Genomic DNA, 21,624 nt, shown 5'->3' with positions numbered 1-21,624 from the left:
CATCTGCCAATGTAACATTAAATATCTTTAGATTGTTAATAGTATCCCAAATGATTGAATTGTTTTCCAAAAACTTGCATTCCTGTTAGCAGCTATAAATGATATGTGATTTGAAAGTGTCAGTTTAGCCAGTGTCAATGTCTGGTTATTGTGGAGGCTATGAGCCCTTGGTCTTTATGACGGGACCAAATCATAATGAAACTTAAATTGATGTAACAGTCTGTTGAGCAGCATAAGACGAAAAAAGCAAATCAAACTGTTGTTTTATTCATCTGTTGTGCATGATTGTTCATTGTTTATGATTGTTCAATGAGAATTAATATTTTTTATAAGTATAACAATATTGGGTAGGCTCGCACGATACTGTAAGTCAGAAGGTCTCATCTTACGACATGGATTGATTCTTTCTGGAAAAGCAAGTGTGTTTTGCCTGTGAATTGGCAGGGTCTTGTTTCCATTTGTGAATCATTTAAAATAGCCCATCAGATTGATTGTATAATATTAAATTATTTGTGAATCTTGCAATATTTTTATGATAAATGCACATGAACCCTTGAAGAAAATCAACCTGAAAAGCACACAAAGGGATAATGAAATAGTGCATTACTACCCATATGCAGCTGTTGTTTATCAAAATTGTATACTCTAAGCATCTGATGTATCCAGTTTGTACTCTTTGGAAGACATACTGTATAATAAAAAGTCCTGAAAATCAAAGCACTGTAGCATACATCTAGCATACATAACAGAAGTATAAACAAGGAGAAGAACTGCAAACTGACTTTGAAGATTCAAGAGTACACTAAAATTATTAATTAAAATGTGTGGTAAATATTAATTCTTTAAGTGGTGTTCAGAAATGTTGTCATTTGCTGAGTCTTCAGTGGATTTGATTAATTAAGAATGGTGAAATGGTGAATGGTGAACCTAGGTCTTAACATTCTGTATCTTGATTTTGATATCACACAGACATCCACAGATTTCTAAAACTGCAATAATAGAATCTGGAAGTATTGTCTGCATGTGTCGTCAGTGTAGTAGTGAAACTCATTCTTACTCAACCTACTCCACCATAGTGAGTAAGAGACAAGAGACAAGAGACAACATGTTTGTGTTTTAAATAAACCATAGATGTACACATAATACTGATTTATTATTGTCCCTATACCATTTTATATTAATTTAGTTTATCATCAAAACTCAGACACAGGACTAAAAATCCATCTTGAAACAAATGTTAATTTACATTTACAGATGAATAGTTTGTTCTACTGTGAATGTATCTATTGTACTGTATATACTTTATATGAAATTAGCTTCTCATAAACTGTGTAAAGAGCACATGAAATACTGCTTTTTTAAGAATCTACATTTGTTTTTTTTGCAAGAAACAGGATTCTCAAATTTCATATTATAAATCATTCAGTTCTAACATGTTTTGGGGTTATTTAATCTTTTCTTTTTTTTAGTAATTATTGTTTCCAAATGTTGAGCATTTTACTTTTCACATGACTACGCAGTGAAACACTTCATGTTGCTTTTAAATAATTACCATTCATGTGAGCAAAAATAACAATTGCCTTAATCTGTAGAAGAGTTATAGATGCTGTTGAGAAGGTTTTAGTATTCATCAAGTTCTTAGCAAGCAGCTGCTTTAAGGACCATGTGCCTGTGTAGTTCAGAAGGGTTTATTAAGACATCTGAATGTAGAGGACTTGCAGGGTCCTAACTGACATTTTGTGGCAGTTTTATGTACTAAGCAGATTTATGTGTTTTTATTATGGGGAGTTTATTACCGACTGACAAAACATTCAACAATGATAAATCACTGTGAGGAAAAAAATATTGTAAAAGTGCCTAAAATAGAAAAATGTCATCCTCATACAAAGCTCTAAAGAGTTCACTTCATGTTCATATACTGTAGCATTACAGAAATGTACTAATACAGAAAATCTGTTTAAGGTTATTGAACTGATTTTACTTAGACTTTATTTATTAAAGCTGTGTTTATAATATTTTATGCTTGTTGTTTAGATTATTCTATAAACAAAGACTTCTTTTCTGTTCAAAATCTGCAGATTTTGAAAATGAAGTAACATTTTTGCTTTTTTATTGAAATATACTGCAGAAACCTTGTCTAATGTACAGTAACTATTCCCATTGCACTCAGTATACAAGGGAAAACATTTGTTAGGCCTTTGGAGATCACAAGACTAACAGCTATTACACGTTCCTGTTTTTGTTTCTTTGAAAGTTTTAGTCTTAAGAAAATCTTCAGCATAATTGTATTCACAAAAATGTTTATATTTCTGTTCCTTGTGATATTAATGTCAAGCCAAATGAGCCTAGCTCATTTGTTGAAAACATTCTCCTGCGTATTATATACTGTAAATATGCAGGAATCATAGTATATGCTTTGAATTATGATTTACGTAAGAAAAAAAAAACTGTTGTGATGGATACATACAAGTATTTCTAAAATAATTAAAACCTTCAAATCTCCTTTAAAACACGAACACAACATGCTTTAGGAAAGCCAATTTGTATGTTGTGAAGTAATTTATAAAATAAGTTTGTTCCAGTAATACAAGACTGTTTTGTATCTTTTTGATCAAAAGTCACACACTTATTAGCTGCTCTATGGCATGTAAATTGACTGATTTCATTGTGAAACTTTTGTTCCACTTTCAAGTTGACAAATGTTTGGATTAGTTATCCAAAGAGATATGTAAGATATGAAGTTTTACTTTGAGCAGGGGTTACATTATGGTAGATCTACAAGAAACCTATTTACAGCTGATCAGTAGACTAATCAAATTCCACTTAGTTCCAGCCAGCAAAACTATTGTAAATTAAATGTAAGACTTTTATATAATTACCAGAGCACAGGGTTATAAAGTTTTATTGGCTTAGTGTAATGCTTGAACTCTCTAGCTTATTTCATTGTTCTTTTTATTATTTGGCACTGTCTATCACAATGAGCACAATGTCACAGATTATGATGGGGGTTGGTTATTGTTATTGAATAAGGTGACTAAGCTCCACTGATTGCTAAACTATTAATAAGCTTATCCAACACGTAAAGTTGAGAAAAATTAGAATGTGCACTAAAGTAGTCAGGATGGTATTCTAAGTGACAATGCCTTTACAATAACAATGCTTTTCTAGATAGTATAAAAAGTTTAAAAGAGTGACTGGGAGGAAATAATTTTAATCAAAAGAATAATAATAGCAGAAGTACTAATACTGCTATTAGTACTGGTAGCATACACTATGTCTGGCATGTGCCAGCAGCTTTCTACATAATAATTAAGAAGGAGAACTGAGCATATTCTCAACCAATTAAACTATAGGCTGCAATTCAGGTGCCACTTTAAGAATACTTGAAATACCTGAGACTTCCTCACCCAATGGCCTGGATAAATCAGGCAGTTTCTGTAAGCTAAACATTTTCACTGTACACTATGGTAATGATCTGAGCAAAAAAAAAACCTGAATGTATGTCTGCTTTCCTCTTTATACTGTATATATTCCAAGAACTGAGACAGTATAAAAGATCACATAAGAACTGAGGGCTTGAATTTAAGTTTTGGGCAGTCTTTTCAGTATATCTGTTTAAAAATCCAGCTGTTAGAATTATCAAACAAAAGCTAACCTTTTATGAGAATCCCTAGACATTCCATATGTATGATGTGGTGATGTAGCTGGGAACATAAGTAAAGCCAATTATAATTCTTTTGTTACACAGATTGAATAAGATCCAGCCGTTCCAGAAGAAGACTCATAAGAATCATTTTACAAAAGTGAATTGCGTTTTCTAATGTTTTCTCTTGGTATTAAAAACATGTCACGGTGGCTGTAAATGGGTTTTTGGATACAGACACTAAACTGAGTGAAGGGTTTTGCTGCCATCCTGAAATACTTACTGCAGCCTTCAATGTGTAGTTCACACATTTTTTCCTACAATGTCTAATGATTTTCTTTTTATCCAGCATCACAATGTTTTTCTTCTTGATAAATACCTTTTAATAAAAGCACTACAGGAACATGCCAGTCCTTTCTCCTGTGTCAGTGGGTGGACTGTTCGTTACTTGCAGGGTAGTTATAGTGTCAGGGATATACAGTAGAGGAAAGAAAGATGCAGAGCTCTCCTATTAAGTAGAGTTCTGTATTGAGAATCTTTATGCAGCAAATTAGCAAGATGCCACATTGTTAAGCACAGTTTTGGGGAACTGGCATAAATGGATTGCCATTTGTTTTGGTTTGGGGGACTTCAATTATACAATTCTGCATTGAAACCCTGAAATTAATCAGTTGAATGCTAGGATACTGTAGGATATTTGTTTAGATATCCTAATCAGTGTCTTGTAGGTGCTTTGAGATTTTTAAATCTGTTTCAAATAATTTCACATTTTATTCTGTCCCATATGGTGTTGCGTGTTAAGTTTGGGCTAAGTCTGGTTTTATCTTCCTTGCTAAGCTTAACAAAAATCCATTAAATTGGAAACATTGTCATATCTGACCATGCCCCAGTATACTGTATATACAGTAACTCTCTCCATCTACCTGGTGGAGCACTCTGCCTACACCTAGGAGATCAAGTATTTCAGTCCTATCAGACCATGAATTTACAGTTACTAAGCAACCAGTTTAATGTTTGTGTTCAAACTAACAACATAGGGAAATTAAATCCAAGCATAGTCTTTGAAGGTGCTTAAGGCTACATGAGGGGAATGAGCATTTCTTGTACAGCCAAAAAAATATTCTTGAGCAGCCACTGAAGTTAGAATGCCAGGTCCTGGATTGAGAAAATTCATTCTACAAGAACAGATCAGAAAAAATATAGAAGCAATTAACAGAAGCTTACTCATTCCTGAATGCATTAAGTGCAACAAAAAAAGCAAATGCTAAAGTAAATGTACAAACAGGGCAATGAAAGAAGCTGGCCAAATTATACAGGGACTGGAAACCTATGTACAGTGTGGCTACCAGGGAGCACCAAAACAATCATGAGCTAGAAACCCAAATTATATTTTTTACATCTCCAGGTCTTCTTGGATAAGTACCAACATTGCACACTGGCTTGGTACAACTTTTGCCCATTCATCTTGGCAGACTTGCTCCAGCTCTCTCGGGTTGCTTGAGGATCCAGTTCTCCCGTGTGATTTTAGGTTTCAAAGCAGGACTTTGACTGGACCACCATTTGTAATCTCAGACCACTCCAGTGCAGTTTTGGCCTTGTGCCTTGAGCTTTTATCCTGCTGAAAGGTTTTAGATACTTTAGGACCTTTTAGTTCTCCTCTAAGATTTGCTTGTACTTTGCTACATCTACAGTATGTTCCCATCAGTCATAACAAGCTTCCCTGCCAATTACAATCAGAATTGTAATATAATGTTGACACCACCATGCTTGACAGTAGTGATGGCGTTGACTGAAATTTTGTAGGTAGGAAATATTTATACAAATGGTAATTTCAACTATTTTATTTCAACCATGGTTATGTTCTAGTAATATTCAGACTAATAAATATGTGTCCCAAGGAAATACAGTAGAAGCAGGAGGTAGTGGCAGTATTTAAACGGTTTTATAATACGCTCCCCAAAATCCTTTTTTTCTTTACTTGATCTTAAATTAGTTTTAGTTTTTGCTGTGAAGTATGATATGTTGTTGCAAAAGAAGTAGAATTTTTATTTATCTTGTGCATGCAAAGGGATAGAGAACATTCTGGTAAAGGACTTGTATTTGGTTAAACTGCTACTCAGATTGCTGAAGAAAACCCAACCCAAATGTTAAACAAAAGGAGTGAGCAAAATTGAAATGTGCAGTCTTTAAATTGTCATTGGTTTTACAGCATGCATCCTGCAGACTTTCCTACAATTCTTATCATGTCTATAGTTGCAGTTTTTGAAAATTAATCAGTAAGCAGCTTGTGACTCTTGTGTTCTTAAAAGACATTCATAAAGCTTTTTGCTCTTCTGATCAACAGACCCCAGGCTAGAGAATCCCTCTGTAAGAGATCCTAATGTGTACCCAGAAGACCAGTCTGATTTTGTAAACTATCAGCAGCAACAAAGTGATCCTGGGCCACCAGCTGCTTTGCAGAGTCACCTGCTTCAGCCAGAAAATCAAGAAAAGCGGATGAGGAGGTTGGAGCAAACAGTGGAGAGTCTTGGCATGATGCTTGATATGGTTAAAGCTCAGGTATGTGGTGGTATGTGTCTCAGAGAAATGTGAAAACAGCCAGCTTATTGCAGCTACCTACATCTTTACTTTTAATAATTTAGACTCAGGATTGCAGAACCTACAGTAGATTTTTATGTATATCAGAATGCATATCAAGTGTTGAAATTAATGAAGGAAGAGGCAAGCTTATACAATGCAATAGAAACACAATTTAAAGTCTTGTGCAAAGTTATGGTTACCACATTATGAAAATGACTGCTGTTTTGGAGGAAGATGAATAGACAATGATAAAGTTAATTGGTTAATTGCCGGTATAAAAAAAGCTTAATGAAATATCTAATTTGGACTTTCCTTTATGTTGAAGGAAGTAAATCTTTTAAGTATTTAATAGAAAACAGGAGGCTTCATAAAATGATTTAAAACCCCATAAAGCTTGAGTCAGCCCAGAGCATTTCCTAATTTTATGATCAATTATTAAACAAGGATTTAAATCCTCACATGGAAATTAAACAGATGTGCACTTACAGCTAAAAACAGCAAGCTTTTACGCAAAGGGTTATAAATTGCTGTACAAAAGTATCGGGGAAGCAAAATCAACTTTGTGATTTTTGCTTTACAGTCAAGCAATTTGTATTTGTGATCATGAGATTAGTATGGGTGGTGAGAACATTATAATATTTATTTTAGTAACTCCATGCAAACATTTGATCACATTAGAACAAAAGCATGCTTTGTTTCTAACCCTGTGATTTCAAGTGAGCATACAGTAATGGAAGAATTTCACTTTAAATTTCAGAGTGTAAATGTCAGCATGTTTTGCATATTGCTTTGCAGCAATAACTGTATGAAGTCTGTGACTCATTGTGCTCACCAAACTTTTTGAGTAATCTTTGCTGCAGCCTTTGGGTTATTACCTGTTTATGGGATGTTTTCACTTCAGTGTTTTAAAAATTTTGAGTTTTGAGTCTTCACATGGAAATCAAACAGATGTGCATTTATGGATAAAAACTGGAAGCTTTTTCACAAAGGATTATAAAGTGCTATACAAAAGTATTGGGGAAGCAAAGTCAAATTTGTGATTTTTGCTTTAAAGACTAGCAATTTGTATTTGTGATAATGAGGAATGTTTAATGGAATTTAAATTTGGAGATTGGCTTAGCCAGTCTAAGATTTCCCACATTTTGATCCTAATGAACTCCTTGGTTGAATTGGCCATATGTTTTGGGTTATGCTGTTTTCTACCAAATGAACAACATGGGGTGAATGAACTATTCCTGTTTATAACCATTCTTAATTTTTTTATGGCAGCATCTTTCTGCTGTCTCTCTCTTCTGTGAACTGCTGATTTTGATACCTTCAGTCCTGAACTCGGGAGGCTGTTTGAGATTTCACTGAGCATTGTTTTAAGGATTTCCTTGACAGCTCTGCTAATGTGTCTATCATCAACTACAGATGTTTTTCTTGGCCAACCAGTCTTGGCTGATTGATAACTATGCCAGTGGTTTCTTTCATCTGAAGTATATACCAAACTGTTGATTGTGGTATGACTAATTTATGTGCTGTGGATCTGATAGATTTTTTAAAGATTTTATTTCGGCTTCAAATTTGCATGCTTTTGCTTTTCATTTTGCCTTTTGACTACAAACTCTGAACACTGAAGGAAAAAACAAGACTTGTTGACAGGTTTCTTACAGTTCTTTTCTGAGTGCCTCATCAACTAACAAGAGACACCTACTGTATTCACCAATTCTCCCAGCATGTTTGCTCCATCAAAATATAGACAAGTGATAGTTTTGGAGGTGGCTGTAGGTTCCTCTGTAGCTGTAGGAACAAGCTACTTGGTCACATTCTTGCAATAATTCAGCCAAAGGCTAAATAAAATCTTTGAATAAAAAAAGCTCTTGCAACCAAACAAGCAAGGTTGCCTCCTCTTCTACAGTACATTTTGTGTATTCTGACAAATTGCAACTTTCAGCAAAAAAAAATTACAGTTGCCACCTGCCTTGGCATGCTGAGGTAATAATTGAAGATCATTTTGCCAAGGATTACTCTTTTACATGCTCGATTTATTTTTGTTATTTCCCTTGATGAAGAACGCTGACCTGTTGTCTCGAGTGGCTTTCCTGGAGTCCTGTGAGTGTCGGCGCCTGACATGTTCCTGGGAGGGACGAGAGATTGAGGAGGGAGCCCACTGGGAGAAGGACCAGCATGTTAGCTGTGTCTGCGTGAAGGGAGAAGTTCAGTGCACAGTAACAAATGGTGAGTTATAAGTGAGGTTCTTCCAGCAAAATAAGATTTCAAATGGTCCATTTCTGTCTTTACATTTCTAGTCATCAAACACGCATCCCATCAACTTAGCATACTCTTTTTCTTGCTGAAAAAAAGGTTTGAAAACAGACCTCAAGTTTTTGATTGTTTTCAGAGATAAGATAACCATAACTAAATGTAACTAAGATTAACTTAGTTGTTACAGGATACATTCAGTTTTAAGGTAAGCATCAAAATGTGAACAAAGATATCTTAAATTGATCAGCCACTACGATCAGACTGGCAAAGAAAGACAATATTAAACGAAGCAAATTTAACACAGATGATGTAAGGTATAATGATGACTTATCTAATCAGTTAAGTATAACCCAGCTGTGTGGAGTTTAGAGGGATCCACAGCTTTTGAGACTAGATTTTCTAGAGGATGACCTATAGTTCATGTGGTGTACATCAAAAGGGGATCCAAAGTAAAAAGATTTAGCAGGACATGGAAAAAGAGAGATTGGACAGAACGAGTTGCAGCTTTACAGCTTATTTTCATCACTGGATTCTTTCTTGACCAAATCCTTTGTATAGGGCACAGAAGGAACCTAGACTAAATTTCGGGAGAGGAGCTGTATTTATCATATTAGTGGAAGTTTTCAATACTTATGTATTTCACAAGGTCGACTTCTTATTTGTATCAGCTTAGAGGACTGGTTTACTTGTAGAGGGTGAGGTATTTATGGAAGCTTACTTTCTTTCAAAGAATTATGTCTGCTTCTGAGTGTATTATAGTGTTCTATGTTTGAGAGTGTGTTTACAGTATATGGCTAGATTGCATGTAAAGTGTTGAACTCTAGGTCATGATGCAATTATAAATATTAGTAGTAAAGTTTTCTGCCTGGTCATGACTATTTTTATGCCTGTCCACCACCAAACTGTTAATGGAAAATTAAACTTATTTATTATTATTTAACTTTTATAAATTGCCTGTACTCTGTAAGACTGATGTCAAAAATAGTTGAAAATATGAAGTCTTAAGCTGGAAAAATATATCACTTATGTATTGTTTTGGATGGAAGTGTACCAAAACTCCAGTGAACTTTTAAAACTATTTTCTACATCATCGTTAGCATTCAAAGCAGCTGCCAAATTACTGCAATCACCAGTGTGATTAAAAACATTTGGTTTAGTGACAAACCATATTTTTATATACTGATTTTATTTCTGTTGTTATTAATTATTTACTCTTTTGACCTACAGTATGGTGTTCTGTTCAGCAGTTTCATGAATTTGTAGATTTAAAGTAAAGACAGTGGCTATCAAAATTATTCACCCCCCCGGGCTTTGTTTGTTTACTTAATTTAGAAGGATCTGTGTTGAAATAACATAGAAGACTGAAAAGTAATACTGTAAGTGATCTTGTTCTTTCTAGCATACACAGTAACATATCCAGTCCATGTGCAGTATATGTTGAATACTCTGGTCTTTTTCTATATCCCTTTGTTTCCAATCTTTGCCTAAATTGGGGTGTTTGTCAGATTTTGACCTCTGACACTGGGCAGCCTCCCTTGGGATTTAGCGTAAGTGTCCACCTACTTCAGTTGGGTACTTCTGTGAAAGACCAGTGATGTAGGAATCACAGCTGTATGCCCTGCCTCAGTGTTGTAGGTTAGCTTTTGTGTATTTGCCAGATGTGAATGTCTTTCAGACTTGTCTTTCTAGATCTATTGAGAAACACCACTTTTTGATGGACCTTAATCCCAACTTTGTGTGAAAGAAAGCTCTCTTGTTCTTTCTTACATACAGAGTGAGTTCCATTGTGTCAGAAGTACAATACATCATTGTATTGCATACTGTACACTCTGTGCCTTAGTTATCACTAATGTACATGATAGAAGGACTTTTGTTTGTGTAAATATTGTGTAAATAATAATAATAATACACTTACATAGCGCTTTTATGAACACTCCACTCAAAGGGCTTTACAGGTAATGGGGACTCCCCTCCACCACCACCAATGTGTAGAACGCTCACCACACATCAGCTCTTAGTGGGTAGGAGAATAGAGTAATGAAGCCAATTCATAGATGGGGATTATTAGGAGGCCATGATTGGTAAAGGCCAATGGGAAATTTGGCCAGGACGCTGGGGCTACACCCCCACTTTTTTCGAGAAACAACCTGGGATTTTGACCACAGAGAGTCAGGACCTCAGTTTATACGTTTCATCTGAAGGATGGCGCCTTTTTACAGTATAGTGTCCCCCTCACTATACTGGGGCATTAGGGCCCACATAGACTGCAGGGTGAGCGCCCCCTCCTTGCCCCACTAACACCTCTTTCAGTAGCAACCTTAGTTCAGTACAGGTAACTGTTATATGTTTTACATGCTTCCTGTGCTCCTTTTTGAGCACTGCATAATATGACATGATATACAGTACAGTTACTTAAAATGCATGCATTCAGCATTTTTATAAATTAAAAAAATCAGATTTTATATACAGCTACTTTATTAATATTAATATTTATTCCAATTTATTGTTCCAGGAATGTAATGAATTTGTGTTATAATTATTGCTGAATATCTCAGTTATTTCATTCTTATTCAATTTAATTGTTTTATGCAGGGATGGTGTCTCTTAGTTATAACTGTATGGAAGTTGTTTAATTCTGCTGAATAAGGATTATAGTGTTATAGATATACTGTAAAGTTTTGTGATGTAATGCTTGTGCTGTTTAAAAACACAGTAGTAAACTGTTAATATTGTTAGGGTGTTTCTTACAAAAACATAACAACAATACTAATAAGCTAATAACAATACTATTCATATTTGTTAAAGGTAGTTTTTTGTTTTGCCTTTTTTTTACGTGTCTGCTAGCTCTGTGTCCATTTGTATGCATCATTTAGTTGAATGTGTCCTTATTGTTGACAAACAACATATAGTCCTTTAACTGTGTACTTTTGAAACAAAATGCCTTTTGAAACAAATAGTGCAAGCATACTTAAGCAGTTCTTGTAGGCAAGTGGCTTAATAACTTTATGCTAATCTGTTTTCCTAAATGTTATTGGGGACTGACTTGTTTTAGAATTTGTTTTTTGACCTATTTCCTTCACTATATGGCACTCTCATTAGGCTTGCTGTAAGATGGAAAGCCATTGTAAAAGTAACCTGGAGCCAGTTAGGTGCTGGTTTTACAACTTACTTTCAATAACATGTGAGGAGTTACTTTACGGGGGTTATAGAGGAAACAGCAACAACCTTGAGAAATTTAATGCTTTTGAGCAACATTGCTTGCTGGGGGGCTGTGTTTCCATGAGCCCAAACTTCCTGGCCTTGCAGTGGGATTTGATCAAGAAGGATATGACAGATATGGGTCCAATGTTTCTGACGTGGATTGTAAATGGAGAAAGAGAGAGGCTGCAAAACAAGACCAGTCTGGCCCTGCCTTATGTAGCCTTATGGACATTTTTTAGTGAGCTGAGTGATGGTTGGTTATTTAATAAATATAGCTTTGATCACCATGGATATAACAGAGAAGGTTTCAATAGTGAAACTGGTTTTAACCAAGCAGGATAAACAGGAAGGGTGAAGACGACAATGATTCTGAGCTCAACTGGGATGGTTATAACCAGCAACCAGCAGTAGAGCTGCAGAGGACAGGATGTCAAAGGGTTAAACAACCTGGGTCTTTATGCAGGATTTAATTAATACTGTGAATATCTGACTCAGCGCCAGCAGTATAATCAAGATGGCCTCAAGAGAGAAGTTGTGAGTTTTTCTTTTGAGAAGCCTTGCACAGATGTCTATGGCAAAGACTGTGGTGGTTCATTCAGCAGACACTATTGTGAAGTCACTCTAGCTTCACTAATGCACCAGCTGACATAATGTTCGGTGCAAGGTGTGCAACATGACATGAGAGGGAGGTTTACCAGCAAGCTCTAAAGAGTCTTTACATGGTATAGCTTGAATGTTACATTAAGTTAATTCATTATTTGTGCAAATTTCAGATTAATATTTTTTAGGCATGCTGACATTCAATAAGGCAGAACTTCTACCTCACCGCTCCAGCATTCTGGATTTAATTTTGACTTCTGGCAAATACGGGTGTCTGTGTGCAATTTGTACAGTATGTTTTCTCTGCATTTTCATTAATTCTTTACAAGGTGCTCTGGTTTCTTCCTAGGTCCCACGGAAAGCTAGATAGGTTTGATTGCCTAGTGAATTTTCCATTTCCATAGGGGATTGCACACATGGCGATTTATTCCCAGCACAAACGGGATTGGATTGGGATGCCTATATAGAAGTAGAACTAAATTAGTGTGATGCATCAAAATATCTTCTATTATTTCTGATCTTTCTAATGTAATTGAGAATTGTCACAGAACATGTCACAGGACTAATAATCCCGCTTTTATTTTTAACAACTTCTAAACACTTGGTCTTGCAGTTGTTATGATATTGCCTTCATAGAAACTGTACAACTCAGTTCTCACACACTGTAATCAGCCGTAGAGAACCCAACAGGGAAATATCCAGGTGTATGGTCAGACATGATAGCACAGGTGTAAAAACAGAGAGACAAGACCAAGGGGAGGAAGTGAAAGGTGTTTGATATAGCAGGTACTGTATATTATGGAGAAAGAAGAAAATTATGTAGATGTCTCCCTGAAAAGGATTGTCAATTACAGGCAAACCAAGCCAACTTTAAAGATGTGATAAAATACAGTATACCTCCAAGGGTCCCCAAGTTCTAACAGAACTTACAAGCCAACCCTTGATTTAAAATACCTGTTAATGTGCACCTGACATAGAACCCTTGCATTTTATTTTCCACTCCCTTTTTGCACATTGTACATATTGTAGTTTTTTTTAGATATTTGAGGATAAATACATATTTCTTCCTTCTGGGAAATCATGTGTAACTTGTTTTATGAGGTAATATTTTAAACAGTACTGCTCAAGAACAGTGCTGGAGATCCTTTCTTGTCTGTAAAGTCCTGATTCTGCATGCTGTTTAAGTGGAGTGACTGCAACTTGAAATGCCCTTCCATGCATAGTGATCACCACTACACAACTGCACATGTTGGGTTGGGTTTTTCCTTCTGCCCAGGATCTCTTAGGAACTCTTAGGTCATCCAAAGGGGCAAGGAGGGCTCATAACTCAGTCTTCTTCAGATTTGTACATCTTGATTGAAATTAGGATTGAAATGCATCTATTGCTTCAATGTTTGCTTAGTATTTTTCTATGGTTTATTATGCAATAAAATATCGGATATTTTTATGGTGGTATATTTTTATAAGGATGCTTTTCAATGGCAAGGACTTGTCGAACAGAGGGTACAGTTGTCACGACTGTAGTCCCTCCCCCCTTAAGGGCGCACCGGCCCTTTCACTTCAGACTTGACTTTGTGCACCTGTCCCCTGTTCCCAGCCCACCTTAAAAGCCAAGCGCTGACATTAATCTGGGCTCTGCATCTGATCTCCGTATCGTGCGAGTCTGGGACCTGGAAGCGCCTGGTCCTGTTAAGGTTTTAATCTCTGTTCCCATTCCCATTCCGCCGGTGCCGACCCAGTTCTAGTTTTTATCTTGTCTGGTTTTGGATGGACCTCCCGGTTTTGGACTTCTCCTTTCGTGTTTGGATTTCCCATTTGGATTATTACTGGACTGTTTGCCCCGTACTCACCCCCCTGAACACCAGCGCACCAAGGACACGCCCCCGTGTTTTGATCCCCGTTTCCTGCATGGCTTTTTCCCCAGTGTTTCTTTACTATTCCGAATTGTGTCGTACGCATAGGGTCCGGAAAGAACTGTTCGTTACTGTTACGTCCCAGTGTGTGTTCTGTGTGTGTTTTTTCTGTTATGTCCACACTGCTGACCCTTGATTGTTCTCCCTTCCCCATTGGCCAACCATCACACCACTGTTTCAATATGATGTCATCATCAATCAGCCCTCAGCCAATCAGAACTCATTTTATTCACTATAAAACATGGAGGCTTTCAGGAAGAAAAGGCCTTTCGTTTGACTTCGGTCCCGTTTGGTTTTGGTTATCGCTTCGCTTCTGGTTATTGCTTCGGCTTCGTTTGTTGGTTTGTTTTGCTTTGTGTGTGTATTTTCGTATAGCTTCGGCTTTGTTGTTTTGTTGGTTTTTTTGTTAGTTTCTTTGTATTTTCGTTTGTTTGTGTGTTCATCCTTGTTTTGTCATTACCTTGCCCCAGTGTTACATGTTCAACTTTTGTGTTCTTTTGTACCCTGCTCCTGTTGATTACTCTTGTTTTCCCTTATTTGTATTCCTGGTTCACTTGTGTTTTTGTGTGAACTTTTGTATATAAGGTTAGTTTAGGTTGCTGGGTACACTTTACACACTTAGTTGATTTTGTATTAGTACACTAGTTAGTACGGGTGAGTGCCGTTTGTCTTGTATGGTTTTGGGTAGTCAGTGCAGGCTAGCTAGGGTGTTGAAGATGCCGAAGACCGTGTGTTTCGGGTTTTCTTTTGTAGTCAGATTAGCTTTCCCTCACTGTCCTAGCCAGCTCCATTTTTGTTTGTTATTTTCTTTCATTTGGCACCACTCTAGTTCCTTACCCTTGTTATCACGCTTCCTAGTCCCTCACCAAAACCCCCACTGCTTCCAAAAGAATTATCCTAAATGTTACACCCCTTTACCCCTAGACACTTGGGGTCGTAACAGTTACAACAATAAATTGAGTCACATACAGGCAATTCCTTGAAGAGAACCTGGTTCAGCCAGCAAAGGCCCTTAGACTGGGGCAAAAATTCCCCTTTCCAACAGGACACCAACCTCAAGCATACAGCCAGAAAAAAATGTGTGGCGTCAGTTCAGAACAAGATGGTGGATGTTCTTCAGTGGCCCAGCCAAAGCCCATATATGAATCTCATTAAAAGCTTGAGGAAGGACTTAAAAGAGTACAATTCACTGACAGTCTGCATCCAGTTTAACAGAGCTTGAGCAAATCTGCTAGGAAGAATGGATGGAGGATCGAGAGGAGCAGTCACCTCATTACAGAAACCTCATTTCCTCTGCTTGTACCTGCCATCTCATTCTTTTGGTCGCTACCCTAAGCTTGTAACCATAGGTGAGGATTAGTAAATACTACAGGTCTACCAGGAAACAAAGATTTGTTGAGTTTTTGGACTTTTTATTAATTCTGCATGGAATTTGTAAAAACTTTCTGGTTTTTGGCTTGTGTCCATGCTTGCACTGAAGAAAGCCACATGTAACAAGCCAAGGAAAAAGCTCCTGTGCAGCACAGTTGATTTATTGCTTTCACCTACACTTTTCCCGCATACTGTACTTGCAACCTCTGTCCCATTCTTTATGGTTGGTGTCAAATGTACTGAGTCATTACATGTATCATTCATTATCTCCAGGCAACATCTTTTGAAAAAAAAACATCTTTTCAGATGACCTACAGTATTGTGATGAATGTTGACCCTCCGAGCTACTGTAAACATTACTTTCATTCCCTGGAATCCCTGGTGCACTAAACCAGGCTCACCCCTCCACAGCCACTCTTACAATGTTCAATCTCTTGTGAGACCTATTGGCACACCTTACCCTCTGGTGCTCCAGCTATAAAGACTACAGATAATTCAAACTTCAAACACCACAAAAACAACTCCTTATCCATCTTTATTCACTAAATCCCATGCCTAACAAAATCCTTGCAAGTCTTCATGATGTCTTTAACTTCCCAATCCTGAACTGGGCACGGCACGACATGACATGGCACTTAAATATTCCTTTGTAATCTCACTGCAATTCAGGAATCCACTAACACTCTTCCACCCTGAGTTAAAAGGGTACCAGACTGCTGTTTTAGTGGCTTCTGCTACTCTTAAGTAATGTTCCTGTTAAGCACAGGGCTAATCAGCTGATCCCTTTTCTACCAGTAGAGTTCTATCCCACAGGAGTTCAATCAGTCAGTCAAGGCAGGTGTGTCCAAATTACTGCAGAGAAGGAAGAGGCTTTAACATCACACTTGTGCTCCATCACACTTGTACTAAACTTCTGTGTGTGCACTGATGACTTGTCTAAACAAAGAGCAATACGTTTTGCAAATACAGACTATTTATGGTTATTTCACCTGTCTTTTTGGATACATATCTTTTGTAGACTTTTAGTTAAATGTTTTTGAAGGAGGCCATTAATGTTATTAAAAGGGTTCAAATGACTTAAAAAGCCAGTTATAGGCTGGCTAGAATCTCCACAATTGTATTAATTTATCGAATAATTCAGAATTAGGAGACTATAGTTATTTATTAAAATTAAATGTTTATAAAAATGGATTCCTTTTAAGAAACTTTAAGACATTTAGATTTTGGTAATTGCCTTATAAAGATTTTAATGTCACCAAGTCCCAAACACATTTGGTTCCATTAAAAACCTTAAAAGGTGAATTAAAAATAAAACTGTACCCTTAATTATTAAGCTTTCAACAGTACATACTTGCAGTTTTTTTTAATTAATTCCAGTGTACATCATGAAACACAAAGCTCCTTTATAGACATTACAGTAACTCTTCTGTATCCCTGTGTGAGTGCAAATGAACCAAAATTACTACTGATACATGTCTGAATTGCATATTAATCTGAATTGCAAAAGTTGTTGAGGATTGTTTTCTCCAAGAAGTGTTTTTGTAATTGTAGATAATTGTTTAGTAATCATATGATTTCAGTCTACTAAAAATCAAATACTGTATTAGCTCACCACAAACTGATTTGTGCAATAATCTTCGAGTGCTGGCCCACTGATTTCTAGAGTTTGTTTTCCTTAATTTGTTATGGTTGTTGTATGAATACATAGCACTTTCATTGCGGAGTGGTGATGAATCTTGCTTTGCTAGGTTGTATTTTCTTCAGATTTTGTTTTGAATTGCAGTGGTTTTTCGGGTGCCCAGTGGGCGCAGCTCCTGTGACTTGTCCTGAACTTTGCAAAACTACCCATATGCAGGCTACCCAGAGGCTGAATGTTGTGTCCATAACTGCGAATCCTGCTATACTGAATGGTATGAGAGAACAACAGACAGCCATTTCTTGTGGCGGAGCTGACAAAGGTTACTAGGGAATAGTGATGGCTTTGCCAGATATTTTTAGCCTTTGAGATGGTGTATGAAAATATTGTTTTTGGCTAACACTAAACTACCAAAAGCCATTATGCATTAGTGTCTAACTTATTAAATACTTCAGTTCCAATAGTGCTTTTACAAAGAAATGTTAATCATAATTCTCGTTACGCGATGATGTAATTTATTGGTGTCATCAAAAAACTTTACCGTACAGTATGATGGGTATTCAACTATACAGTATGTTGGGTACACAGTATACTTCTTCTACTGCATATTGGCATGGAAAAGCTGTTAAGATTGCAAATCTGTAATGATAATCTAATAGGATCGGAGTTATGTTAACTGAAATGGAAAATAAGATTAAAACATTTTAAGCAACATGTTTTTAGGTTCAAGCATTTAAAAATCTTTAATTCAATTATACTTTCTCTGTATCATATTGTTTACTAGGGTTTAGAGACTCAGATTTTATAGAGCATCACATGGTACATAGATTCCATCCAAACTATAAGGAATGGAAATTACTTTTTTTATGAACTGCTTGTACAAATGTAACACCACTTGCCTTTGCTTTTAAAATGTTTTTCCATTCGTGCACTATTCCCCTGGCTCCTCAGGTACACGGAAGATATTGTGTCTTTACTACTGCATGAACTACTACTGAACAGCTGATTTGTTTCTTTCTGCATTTAATAAAGGAAAAGCCTCATAATATATTACGGGTAACATCCTTTTTTACAACTGTTTTTCATCTCTTTGCATGCCTTGTGGTCTATCTGTCTGTCTGCCAAGTTTGTTTTTCTAATAATTAGTTTTAAACATTTACACTTATCACATACTGTAGGAGTGCTTACATCTTATTCCACCCTACGTTCTTTCCTATTTTTTTCACTCTTTATTACTCTTGCTTAACAGTGAAGTTTCCAAAAACATGCTCTGTTACAAAATGTGATACTTCTTCAGGCAGCTTTCCATTTTGCATCTGGTGAAGTCTCATGAAATTTCCCATTGGATATGGAAGCAGATTACATTTGAAATTTTCTTTAGTCATCCCAGGAGGTAAATAACTGTGAAATGTGAGGTTATTTTGATTTTTTTCCACCAAGGTTAGGTTTCATAATTTATATTCTTTATAAATATTTTCCATGTCGCAATTGTATATGCTACCGTTTATCCGAAGAGGTAAAATATACGTGTGATAAATACTGTATATTTATCATTGCTACAGTATATAGCTGGTCTATACCAGGTACTCTACTACTACATACCGTATACTGTACTGTAATGACACATTCAAGCAGTCAGTGCCTGATATAGTCAAACAAAAATAAAATTATTTTATTGTGGTATAAGCAAAGCATAGCAAAAACAGTCAAGCACAGTGAAATCATGTTAAATGCATTGCTGATATTAGAGAGGCATGGTATAGTGTAATACATATTGTAGTAAGCTGTGGCTGTGGCAAGCCAAAGTAAATTAATGATACAGTCACTGTGTAAATGTGAAGAACCATACCAGAACCATATCGGGCCAGAGCTCATCCTGGTTTCCTTTAAGTGGACTAGAGATCACCTGAGATTCCCCCTTTAATGAGATACAAGTCTGTTTCAGGAAATACTCCTGCAGCAAAACCGGTCCTCATTTATACAGTTGGGTACCCTGGAGCAACTGGGGTAAAGCACCTCACTCAAGGGTACAACAGCAGTGTCAGTGGGGACAGATGGTTATGAGTCAAAAGGGTTGCCCACTATTTGCATTATCTAAGTGCAGTAAAATGTTAAAATTACTACATGTTTTCAATTTACTGATGAGCAGCAAATGTTGATTAAGGAAAGGGTTGGTGTGTCTTGTTATTAAAGGCTCAGGCTGTACATCTACCCTGGACCCACACACCTTGCCTAAATTCCTGCTGTTTTGTGTTACAAAGGGCACAGGCTGTGTTCCTCTGACCTGCCAGTGTGTCTGCAGGATTTTTTTTAAAGCAAGAGCACCTGAGGAGCTGAGAGTAAAAACTTATTAAAACCAGGCTGGTGTAGCTGCTAGTTTTTATTCTAGGTCAGCTATTAAAAATTGAGCTAGAATAAAAACTAGTAGCTACACCAGCCTTTCAGGACCAGGAATTGGACATCCCAGCCTTTGGCTACAGTATATACCATACAGTATGTCTGCTCTGGAGAACGATATGTCTGAGTCTTATAAATGTTTACAGTGGTCTACCCTGGTAAAAGGACAAAATTTAATAAAACCAAGTAGGTGAACTGAGGGAGCCTATGCCAAAGAAAAATGAACACTTATGCAGACAAAATACAATTTCACAACTACAACAGAAATTTACATTGGCTATCTTCCATAAAGAATGCATCAGACCACAACTGAAGGCATTTTGTGATGAAATAACTTTTGTTTTAAAATTAAGTTACTCATATTTTAGACTTTTTAAATGTGGGCAAAACCCCATTGACTTCGAATGCATTATATATCTGAAAGAACTGCATTTCATTTTATTTACAACTTTGAATTAGATTGGCCAGTTCAAGGATGTTCCACATCAAACAGTAAGTGAACTGTAGGGTTAGCTTTCCTTACATACAGATTATAAAGCTTTGCGACGGCAGCCGGAGCGACCCGCCGGTTGGAGTATTTCTTGGTTGCAGTTAATGGCAACGTCAGCTCAAAGATTTGGTTCAAACCACCAAATGGAGACTGGTGTGCCGACAAGCGGACCCTGCTGATGTGGGTTTAACGCTAGGAAAGAGAGAGAGATTATAAAGCTTTGAATAAATACTGCCATGAACAAACCAATAACAAATTATTGTCTGTCTAGAAGGCTAGAAAGCATGTCTTCTGCCCCCTGTATCTTTTGTTCATTTCTCATGTCTGGCCTGGTTTGTATTGTGTTGCTATGGAGCAGCTTCAGTCCTGAAGGTTATTATGCTTTACATACATTACACTAGTTAGATATGTTTTGACCTTTACTGTGAACTTTGGGAAGTTTAAATATGAAACAAAAATTCTTATATACAGGATTTAAATGTTCATTCATTAAAATCATTCAGATTTGACACAATTTTGTGTACTGAAGATGTTCGTGAGTTTTTTTCCAATTTAAAACAATTTACTGCAAAACCAGATTGTTTTTGTGATGGTGGAACAGTAGATACTGTAAGTGTACCTGTTTCCATTCACACCATGTAAACTCTTGTGTTAATAGTTGTTATCTAAACGGGAAGTGTGGATTTTTACTGAAGTACCATTTATAAATCTATATATAGTATTATAACGTGCTGCCATTCATAAACTTACAAATGAAACACATGTGCTCATATTATTATTGGCAGAAGATTGTGGGATATGGAGCCAGATGTTTTCCCTGATGTCAAGGTGAAATATACATCCAGCCCCTCAGGCCCAGTAAAACTCGCTGGAGCCAATTCAGCGATTGTTCGGCTTCATCTATTCAGTGTTTACTTTCAGATGTGTTTTGACCACTGGTTAGTTTAAAAATAAAAAGATAATCTAAAACGTACAATCTGAGAGAACTGATAAAATGCTTCAGAATTTTTCTTTGGAAAGTTAAAAAATAATTCCATGCAACCCAAACAGGGAAAATATATTTCCAAACAAATGCTAGCTGGTTCATTTGATATCAAATTGTCTTTGTGTACTTGTGTGTGGTGTGTGTTTTGCGGTGGACTAGTGTCCTGTTCAGAGTGAAGTTTTGCTTTCTGCTTGTATTTCAGGTTAAGGCCACACATTCCTACAACTGTCACCTGGAATTAGTCACTAACTGCTGACAAATGTACAGTATATTACAAACAGTAGGGTGCTACAGTAAAGCAAACTAAGTGTTGTACAGTAGGTATGGTAAATGCTGAAGTGTGTGTGAAAATATTATTATATTGTTTGAATATACAATTCTACCCTTTCAAACTTTCTTAAAGGTAATGTCTATATTTTCCTAAGCTTTTAAACTTACAGTACATCGCCTTTTTCATATACCTTTTTTAATTCTGTAATTATGTAAGGATTTTGTTTTCTTTGTACTTTACTTTTTGAAATAACTTGAGAGATGTATTCTACTATTATCTGTATCATACAG

The 21,624-nt window shown here is 36.4% G+C and overlaps 1 protein-coding gene across 1 annotated transcript in view; it reads left to right on the top strand.

Moving 5' to 3' along the window:
* kcp (kielin cysteine rich BMP regulator) overlaps positions 1-21,624 on the top strand; it is a 103,488-nt gene that overhangs the window by 12,828 nt on the left and 69,036 nt on the right. Inside the window, exons 4-5 of the mRNA XM_088924305.1 lie at positions 5,988-6,202; positions 8,278-8,443. Of these exons, the coding sequence (XP_088780431.1) occupies positions 5,988-6,202; positions 8,278-8,443 (381 nt within the window). The remainder of the gene's footprint in view (positions 1-5,987; positions 6,203-8,277; positions 8,444-21,624) is intronic.

The sequence above is a fragment of the Atractosteus spatula genome, chromosome 8, assembly GCF_055471065.1.
Source record: "Atractosteus spatula isolate fAtrSpa1 chromosome 8, fAtrSpa1.hap1, whole genome shotgun sequence".
Lineage (NCBI taxonomy): Eukaryota > Metazoa > Chordata > Actinopteri > Semionotiformes > Lepisosteidae > Atractosteus > Atractosteus spatula.
The sequence above is the reverse complement of the archived record's forward strand: the minus strand, read 5'-3'. Positions and strand labels throughout refer to the sequence as shown.